At 37.5% G+C, this 10,669-nt stretch overlaps 1 protein-coding gene across 1 annotated transcript in view; it reads right to left on the bottom strand.

The window, feature by feature from the left end:
* Nucleotides 1–4,078: 4,078 nt before the first annotated feature.
* KIF14 (kinesin family member 14) overlaps nt 4,079–10,669 on the bottom strand; it is a 55,937-nt gene continuing 49,346 nt past the window's right edge. The window contains exons 28-30 of the mRNA XM_027074635.2: nt 9,018–9,092; nt 6,557–6,695; nt 4,079–6,186 (exon numbers count right to left, since the gene is read on the bottom strand). Of these exons, the coding sequence (XP_026930436.2) occupies nt 5,807–6,186; nt 6,557–6,695; nt 9,018–9,092 (594 nt within the window). The 3' untranslated portion in view covers nt 4,079–5,806. The remainder of the gene's footprint in view (nt 6,187–6,556; nt 6,696–9,017; nt 9,093–10,669) is intronic.

Raw genomic sequence — 10,669 nt, 5'->3', positions numbered from 1 at the left:
CACATTCCAGCCTGGAGGAAGTGCAAAACACTTTGCTGAGTGAAAGAAACCAAACACACACACACACACACACATACTGTGCGATTCCATTTATACGAAGTCCAAGGACAAGTAAAACTACCATGTTGGGCTAGAAATCAGTTACTCATTTGTGAAATGATGATAAGAACAGTACCTACCTGACAGAGTCCTGGAAGTGAGGGTTAACAGGCAATACAGCTACAGCACTTAACTGGAGAAAAGTCAGACACTATTATTGACTGATTTCATCGACTCGAGCAGTTTTAACCACCATGTATGAGCTGATACTCCCAAATTAACATCTCTTTCCCTTGAGCACTCTTACTCAGCGAGTCTACCCGGTAGTACTACAGCCCTCTTAAATTTAAATGTATCTAGGGGCGCCTGGGTGGCTCAGTCGATTAAGCGTCCAACTTCGGCTCAGGTCATGATCTCATGGTCCGTGGGTTTGAGCCCCGCATTGGGCTCTGTGTTGATAACTCAGAACCTGGAGTCTGCTTTGGATTCTGTCTCCCTCTCTCTCTGCCTCTCTCCCGCTCGTGCTCTGTCTCTGTCCCTCTCTCAAAAATAAATAAGCATTTAAAAAAAAGAAAAATTATTTTAAAAAATTTTATGTATCTAAAAAATTACCTCATCCCCCTCACCCTTTTAGATCTAATTCTTCCTATATTCCTCATCTTAGTGGAAAGCACCACCATCCACTAAGTCATCTAGGACAAAACTTTATGCTCACTGTATACCTTCTACCTCAGGCAACAACAGATGTTGGCGAGAATGCAGAGAAAGGGGATCTCTTTTGCAGTGTTGGTGGGAACGCAAACTGGTGCTGCCATTCTGGAAAACAGTATGGAGGTTCCTCAAAAAACTAAAAATTTAGAACTACCCTATGACCCAGCAATTGCACTACTAGGTATTTATCCAAGGGACACAGGTATGCTGTTTCAAAGGGGCACATACACCCCCATGTTTATAGCAGCATTATCAACAATAGCCAAATTATGGAAAGAGCCCAAATGTCCATCAATGGATGAACGGATAAAGAAGATGTGGTATATATATACAATGGAGTATTACTCGGCAATCAAAAAGAATGAAATCTTGCCATTTGCAACTACATGATGGAACTGGAGGGTATTATGCTAAGTGAAATTAGTCAGAGAAAGACAAAAATCATATGACTTCACTCATATGAGGACTTTTAGAGACAAAACAGATGAACATAAGGGAAGGGAAATAAAAATCATATAAAAACAGGGAGGGGGACAAAACAGAAGAGACTCATAAATATGGAGAACAAACTGAGGGCTACTGGAGGCGTTGTGGGAGGGGGGATGGGCTAAATGGGGGAGGGGCATCAAGGAATCTACTCCTGAAATCATTGTTTCACTACATGCTAACTAACCTGGATGTAAATTTAAAAATTAATTAATTAATTTAAAAAATAAATAAAAGAATAGGTGAAGAATGAGAAATACATGGAGATGAAAAAAAAGGAAAAACCAATCCAAGAGGTAGAAGCCAGAATTTTCTGTTACAGGGGACACAGAAGGAAAGAATTTCTAAAGAGAGGGAGCAACCAAGTAAGATGAAGACTGAAAATTTGCTTTGGGCTTTGCAGTTAGAAGACGGCCAATGTGGGGTGGCTCAGTCAGTGGAGCATGTGACTTCGGCTCAGGTCATGATCTCGCGGTTTGTGAGTTTGAGTCCCACATTGAGCTCGCTAATGTCAGCCTGTCAGCAAAGAGCGCACTTTAGATGCTCTGTCCCCCTCTTTCTGTCCCTCCCCAACTTGCATTCTCCCAAAAAAATAAATATTTTTAAAAAAAACAAGATGACCAACAACCTTAGAGCAGTTTCAGGAAGTGGGGGGCTGGGGGGGGGGGCGGCCAGTAATGGAGTTGCTGAAAGAGAAGGAAAGGGAAACCGTGAATTCACAGCCCAGCATCCAAAATGGAGGGCTTAAAAGACAGAGAAAAGTCAAAAGAAGTGATATCTATTTTCAAAATTTCAGAGATTCCCCATCTTTTTAGTGGACAGCTCAATCTGTTCATCTTGAAAATGAGGCAGGGCAGATGCTTAATGGTGTAGACAAATTCAGACATTTACACCAAAAATTAGCCAGAGAAACAAAAGCATGACTCGTTCCCAGAAAAGACTCAATTTCCTCTTATATTCTTAAAAATCTATAAGCATCTGATTTCAGGGGGATTCAGTGATAAGAAATGTGAATAGCCAGGTGCTTAACCAAAATGGTGTCCTCCTGAATTCTTTCTTGCATCAATCAGTGGTGCTCTGGTGGTTCTCATGTACTTTGACATTAGTGTGTTGATGTCTTCTGCACTGATGAGAAGGCATAATGTTGTGAACAACTGGGGATCCAACAAACTGGGTCTTTCACAAGTCCCGGATTTGAGGCAATCTAAGCTTTTTTTCACGTTTCTATGACTTTGCACTAGAAGTATGGCTGGCTTTAAATAAATAATTATTGGAATAAGTGGAATGAACCTGGTTATCAGATGATATTAAATTAAATGCCCATACTCCTCTTCTAAAAAGCCCATAAACCAATAATGGCTAAAGGAAGAAAGATGAGAAAATCCAGTCTTGATTATATCCTACAATGACTGTAACTTGCACACTCCAGAGTGCAAGCTTCCCTGCTGAATCACCCACAAGAAGCTGAACAGATCAACCTTCTTTTTTTTAAAAAAATTTTTTTAACATTTATTTATTTTTGAGACAGAGAGAGACAGAGCATGGATGGGGGAGGGTCAGAGAGAGGGAGACACAGAATCTGAAACAGGCTCCAGGTTCTGCACTGTCAGCACAGAGCCCGACGCGGGGCTCGAACTCACGGACCGCGAGATCATGACCTGAGCTGAAGTCGGCCGCTTAACCGACTGAGCCACCCAGGTGCCCCCAGATCAACCTTCTCTTAACTGAACCACACTGACACCTTTCCCCTTTCTCTGTGCTAAATGAATTCTTACTTTCCATATTCGATAAAGCCACAAAATCATTATCGGCACATAGTTAGCACTGCAAATTTAAAACTGCTAATTCCCAGGGCACCGGGGTGGCTGTCATTTGGGAGCCCAACTTTGGCTTGGGTCATGATCTCATGGTTTGTGAATTCGAGCCCTGCATCGGCGTCACTGCTGTCAGTGCAAAGCCTGCTTCGGATCTGTCCCCCTCTTTCTACCCTTCCCCTCCTTCTCAAAAATAAACATTAAAAAAATTAAAAGGCTAATTAGTTAACTAAACAATATTTCGCTAAACATTTCAGAAGGACCTCATGAAGGGCACACCTATGTCCTACTCTACCTTCCTGAAGGCTGGCGAGATCTTGTTTAGTCCTTTCATTATCACAGAACCTAATGGCAGATCTGTTTTCAAGTATGCCATGTTTAAAGCATTGGAGTACAACTCAGTACATGGGCAGAATATTGCAAGTGGCATAGGCTTGCACCACACGTGATCCTGTATGCATCGTGACAAGGGCTTAGTTGCTAGTAATGGAAGGAGGGACAGACACTAACATTTACTAACAATCCACTACATGCCAGGACTTACTCCTACATTTTTCTCATTTAATGCTCAGGTAGGCTATGAGGAGGGGTAATACTTTTCTTGCTGCAAATGAGGAAATGGGTAAGAAGATAGCAAGCAACTTGTCTAAGGTCATATAGTTACTAAATAGCCTTGTTGGGATTCATACTCTAAATGAATGAAAAATGTGTCAAACTCCAAAGCTCATGCTCTTTCCACTACAGCACATGGGGATAAATCTATTCCAGACAACCAACTGCAAAGAGGCAGAGCAATGTCAAAAAAAAAAAAAAAAAAAAAATCCAAGTAGTTGTCCTAATATTATTTAGTATTTCCTAATTGTTTGATTTGAGATACCAGTATAAATATTATCACAGTTACAAATAAAACTATTAGGTAACTAGTATAACTATTATCAAGGCAGAGCTATTATAGCAATTTTGAGTCAGAAATAAAGTAAATGAAGAAAACCAATAGACTAAAAATACCTTAGGCCAAGAGATAATTCTGCAGCCAACAAGATTTTTTAAAGGCATTCTCTTTATAACATTCTTATCAGTGCACATGATTCTATAGCAAATATACGTTTTATCATTCATTCAAATACTGCATAACAATTTACTTGAAAGTATAAATATATATATATATATGCAAAATTTTACAACACTAACAGATTTCTGACCAATGAACTTATGAGTTTAGAAAGCAGAGGGTAAAGATAAAGTACCAAACATTAAGATGAAAACTACTGTACTGATACTTTAGAAAATTCTTCAAAGAAGTACAACCTTCAAGAAAAGTTCTTTAATGTACATCTAAGTGATAAACTTTACAAAACTTATTCGCAAAAGTGCTACTTGGCAGAGCATTGACTATGAAAAGTATGTTTAGAACTTCAGAAAGAATGCAAGCTCAAATGCCAAAAATAGAAGGAAAAAAAAAAAGAAAATGAAAGCAAAATTTGCTACTCTGCACCATTTGAAAGCACCTGGCAACACAGCACATGGTTTATTAACATTGTTCTGGCTATGATAACCGGTATTTATTTACAGTCTCTCCCTAACAAAGAAATGATCTAATTTACTTATGGTATTAACATCTGATTTTCACTAGTCGTGTCAAATGTGCCAGTGGTACCTGCAAGTGAAAAGGGCAAATGTAAGAATCAGGTTATTTACAAGAATTATTCTCAAGGAACTACTCGTTATCATCTAAGCAGAACCATTAGGTATCTTTCCAAATTACACATATGTGTGTGGTCAAAAACCTCAAGTCAGTTCCTGAATGAAAGATCCCAAAAGTAGAATATTCTCTTTATTACCTGATTGCAAATCAAAAGTGTTTTAAGCTGTGAGATATAATAAAGATCTTTCATCTTCACCAAATCATGTACAAACTCTTTCATTATGTATTTAACAAAACAAGCATTATCAAGAAAAGGTCCAGCCTCTGATTTCCTAACCCCATCCAGTAAGTGTGATTCTGTCAATATTTAATAGGTTTTTAAATTATATTCATACAGCCCTCATTATGGAACAGAGGTAACATAGTGAATTATTATGCCAGCAAGTCATATTAATATATAATCATACTATATTTAGGTAACTACTTATAATTTGGAAAGAAAAGGAAACTATGCCTTGAACACACTATTCAAAATGGCAACCAGTTAACCTTTCAAGAAAAGAGTTTTAGATTTAACAATGTAAGTTAAGTTGCCCTAGTTAAACACATTGGCAACTTGACCACAAACCTCATTGTAGCTACTTGCAGAGGAGAGAAGGCACAGGCACAAAGGTAGCTGATTGTTCACATGTTTCCACTCATGAGAAAATAACTTATAATAACTATAGTAACCATTTACAAACAAGCTAAAGAACCAACCAGAAATAGTATATCAATAGTAAAAACAAACACTTAAAATTCAAGGCAATGAGAACTTGGAGAAGAGACCATTCACTTGTTTTCAAACTCCTAATTTCATTCTATTGCCACCATGTTCCAATACAGAAAATGTCTATTCGAAATTGTCTCAGAAACTTCTGAATGCACATTCTGAAATCAGGATTCCATGCTGCTTATGCTGTCCCTGCCCAGTGGAAGACCACCAACACACATGCACTTCTTTGAAACATTTATGCTGGTTTCCTGCTTTTTATATTCTATGTGAGGAAAATTGCCTGCCCGGTGTTCTCTCTCTTGGATGGATGGGCGTAAAGTGCCTACGTAGCAGAATTCATACCCACTGAATCCTACTGGGTGTGCTTTCCTCTGACGCCACTGCTGGGTATGAGCCATGGAGTTCATAGACACGCTTTGGTACACCTTTATTCCTCACGGAGTCAGTCCTGCTTGATTTAGATTGTTGTCCTTCTTCTCCGGTATTCTGATTACAAGTTTCCCAGGGTTTCAACAAATTAGGACTTTCTTCAGATTCAAAACAGAAGAGGAGTGACTTGACTAAAGACTCTAGCCCCCTGTGGCTGCCCTGAGGCATTCTCTTCTCACAGCTGTCAAGAGAAGCAGAGTGAATGCTGAAGTCATCATGAAAATCCTTGGTCAAGTTGCACAGACTTTCAACACAATTCTTGAGAAGATTTTTGTCACTGTGGCATCCTATGCAAGGAAAAGAAAAAGTTAATTAACCTTTTCATTTTTTATCATGTATTTATTACTGTTATATGACTGTAAATATCTTTTAGGTCAAAGTAACCCTATCAAGACAAATCTAAACTACTTAAGATTACTCAGTTTATCTGCTAACTAAGCACCTGGTTTTTTAGGATCTAATTATTTAGGCAATGTACTTATATACATTAAGTGGGAATGCAACCATTCAAGTTCCTATACTGGTAATTAATGTCAAGGAAGTAGCATTAATTAGACTTGGATTAATGAATTAAACTAGAAATTAAAAGAACAGATGTCTGAGAGTCTTTATACTATAAAATTTTGATTAATTACAAATTCCATCTGGAGCATATACCTCTCAGTGCAGAAATAATAATTTGAATAGTTTGCTCTAAGCAATGTTTTAACTTCAAGAATTTTGGAGCAAGATTAACCATCTTCTTCAAATCTTGGTATCCAGAATTTTCTTGTTGTAGTTCGCTTCTGAAACTTTTCTGTAAATGAAATTAATATTTTTAAAACCACACAATAGACTACATGACAGTAAAGCTTAGTCAGTATGATTTTAATCACCAGAATCTTATGTTCAAGAAAGAGTTACTTTCCTCACGAATGCTTAATTCTGTTTCCACAAGCAAGACCATATACAATATTAATAATTACTGTTTTCAAAAGAAATAAGAATTTTATTTTTTTAATTAAAAAAAAGTTGGTTTTTAAATTTTTTTTATTTATATTTTTTTTTTGAGAGAGAGAGAGAGAGAGAGAGACAGAGACAGAGCATGAATGGGGGAGGGGCAGAGAGAGAAGGAAACAGAATCCAAAGCAGGCTTCTGGGCTCTGAGCCGTCAGCACAGAGCCTGATGCAGGGTTGAACTCACAAACCAAGAGATCATGGCCTGAGCAGAAGTCAGACACCTAACCAACTGAGCCACCCAGGTATCCTCCACAAAAAAAGTTTTTTTTAAGTAAGCTCTACACCCAATATAGGGCTTGAACTCATGACACTGAGATCAAGTCACATGCCCTACCGAATGGGCCAGCCAGGTACCCCAAGAATTTTAAATTAATTTTAAATCAAAATCCAGTCATCCTATTACATGGGAATGAAATAAAACCTTAATACCCTTTATTACCCAATATCATAAACGATAAATTTATTTAATTTTTTAGAGTTCAACTTAGTATCTCCTATTTATTTTTATTTAAGTAAAAAATTTTAGGACATAGATATTTCCCTCCTTTTAAACACATTGATTATATACTTAGTTTATATTTTTCTATTTACTTGTCATATGAAAATAAAATAATTTGTCTAATTCACCTATATTTTAAAATCTTTAAGCACATTATTAAACACATTTTTCTAACCTTTAATGTACTTTATTTTCTTTATTTTTTTAATTTTATTTTTTATTTTTTTAAATTTACATCCAAATTAGTTAGCATATAGTGCAACAATGATTTCAGGAGTAGATTCCTTAGTGCCCCTTACCCATTTTAGACCATCCCCCCTCCCACAACCCCTCCAGTAGCCCTCAGTTTGTTCTCCATATTTATGAGTCTCTTCTGTTTTGTCCCCCTCCCTGTTTTTATATGATTTTTGTTTCCCTTCCCTTATGTTAATCTGTTTTGTCTCTTAAAGTCCTCATATGAGTGGAGTCATATGATGTTTGTCTTTCTCTGACTGACCACTTTCACTTAGCTTAATACCCTCCAGTTCCATCCATGTAGTTGCAAATGGCAAGATTTCATTCTTTTTGATTGCCAAGTAATACTCCATTGTATATATATACCACATCTTCTTTATCTGTTCATCCATCGATGGACATTTGGGCTCTTTCCATACTTTGGCTATTGTGGATAGTGCTGCTATAAACATGGGGGTGCATGTGTCCCTTCGAAACAGCACGCCTGTATCCCGTGGATAAATACCTAGTAGTGCAATTGCTGGGTCGTAGGGTAGTTCTAAATTTTTAGTTTTTTGAGGAACCTCCATACTGTTTTCTAGAGTGGCAGCACCAGCTTGCATTCCCATAAACAAAATTTTTTAAAGTTTATTTATTTTGAGAGAGAGAGAGAGAGAGAGAGGGAGAGAAGGAGTGGGGGGAGGGACAGAGAGGGAGGGAGAATGAGAATCCCAAGCAAGCTCTGTGCTATCAGCCTGGAGCCTGACACGGGCTCACTAGGTCTCAGGAACCATGAGATCATGACCTGAGCCAAAATCAAGAATTGGATGCTTAACCTGCTGAGCCACCCAGGCGCCCCTATTAAACACAATTTTTCAGCCAATGACTATCTCAGCAAAAGCTGACAGTTACTAAACTAAGAAATAGATAAAATACATCAATATTAATCAATTTCTATACAATATCTTATGTATTACTAAAACAAATAAGTTATGACATCCAAGAGGAAGTAACTAGGGAGCTACTGTACGTGCTTCAAGTAAACATGCACAAAGGAATTATCTGGCTAAGGATAAAAACAGAAATAGGGGCACCTGGGTGGCTCAGTTGGTTGAGCATCTGACTTCAGCTCAGGTCATGATCTCATGGTCCGTGAGCTCGAGCCCCGCGTCAGGCTCTGTGCTGACGGCTCAGAGCCTGGAACCTGCTCAGATTCTACGTCTCCCTCTCTCTCTGCCCTTCCCCTGCTCACACTCTGTCTCTCTCTCTCTCTCAAAAATAAATAAACATTAAAAAAAAATTTTTTAAAAACATAAATAAACATATCATATCTACACTTAAACCAAATGAAATGATAAAATACACCAAGGAAAAGTAAACACAAAAACAATTTAAAGCTTCTCTTACTGTTTTCCACTCAGCAAAGATGTTTTCAAGAGATCCAATCAATCCCATGGCATTAGCTTTCATCTGTTTGGTAACCTATAGAGAATGTTAACATATTTTATTATACAAATAATTATTCAGAAGTTCAGAAATCCTAGAATTCTATGGGACAAGAATTTGTCCCATAGGGAAGAATTTTCGTCTATGAAGACAAAAGACTCAAGTTCTTTTATTGGGACTATAATTAAACAACTGGGGTACCTAAATCATGTGAGCAAAATTTCTTTCAAAATAAATTGCATATTGATTCTATATTAAATATAGATACCCTCTGATGTCTGTTATAATAATAGCATTTTGCCTTATATTTAAATATTTATAGGAAGGAAATTTCCAAGACTTCCCTTGGAAGAGTATGAGATAACTAATATAAAGCAAATATTATGCTCTAAGAACTATAAATACATTTCCCCAGTTTTATTAAAATATATTTGACAACTAACATTGGATTAGTTTAAGGTGTATAACATGATCCAGTATACTGCAAAATGACCACCATAGTGAGTTTAGTTAACATTCATTACCTCATATACTTACAATCCTTTTTCTTGTGATGAGAACTTTTAAGATCTATTCTCTTAGCAACATTCAAATACACAATATAGTAGTACTGTTAACTATAGTCACTGTGCTGCATTTTACATCCCCCGGACTTACCTTATAACTGGAAGTTGGTACTTTTGGACCACCTGCACCCATTTCACCCATCCCCACCCTCTGACTGGTAACCGCTAGTCTGTTCTCTGTTTCTATGATTTAAGCTTTATTTTTAGATTCCACATATAAATGAGATCATATAATACTTGTCTTCCCGTGTCCAAGTTATTTCACTTACATGTTTTATTATTTGCTTCTCCATTACAGCCCTATGCTGCATATGCAATTGTCCTCCTTTTACAAATAAGAAAACAGATCCCGCGCTCCTACGACTCAGAGCCAGGGCCGGAACCCCAGTGTAAATTCTAAGCCTTTGCTTTTGTGCTGCTCAATGCTGCCCCCTAAGGTGTCTTCTCACTTAATTTCTGCCAGGGGATTCTATTTTAAGAATTTAATTGGCTTTACCCACACAGCTCTTCCCTAGGTCTTAGATTTCCTGTATCTGGTTAAAAAAAAAAATCTTTTTTCCCCTTGACTCCAGCTTTACAATTATAACTCCTATGCCTTATGTTTGAGCCTATTTTCTATTTCTTCAGATTCTTTGCTTTCCTTCCATAGGTTCTTGAGTTTTAACTTCTAAGAATACGATAAGCTAAAACCCCACCATGACTAAATAAATAGCTGTGGCATACCACAGAGAGAAAATGAGAGGAAGAGAGGTAGAGGTCTGCATGAAATGCAGATAATATGAATTTTATGCAAGATGGGCCTGACTCATTTGCTGTTTATTTCCTCAAAACAATAGCAAAGCTAACATCCACACCCTGCTTTGCTACTTGCTACGCACATTCACATGCATTACTTCATGTCTGCTTTTCATTAACTTATTCTATAGCCTCTTGCACTTACTGCCAGCAGACATTCAATCTGCAAACAGTGATAGTGTTTTAGTGATAAATGTGCTGCTGAGCAAAACCAAGCTGAAGATGTCAGCAGTGGCCAGTAGGAGTCCACTT

The sequence above is a fragment of the Acinonyx jubatus genome, chromosome E4 (genome assembly GCF_027475565.1).
Source record: "Acinonyx jubatus isolate Ajub_Pintada_27869175 chromosome E4, VMU_Ajub_asm_v1.0, whole genome shotgun sequence".
In the NCBI taxonomy this organism is placed as follows: Eukaryota; Metazoa; Chordata; class Mammalia; order Carnivora; family Felidae; genus Acinonyx; species Acinonyx jubatus.
Note: the sequence above shows the minus strand (reverse complement) of the source record. Positions and strands in the feature narration are given on the sequence as shown.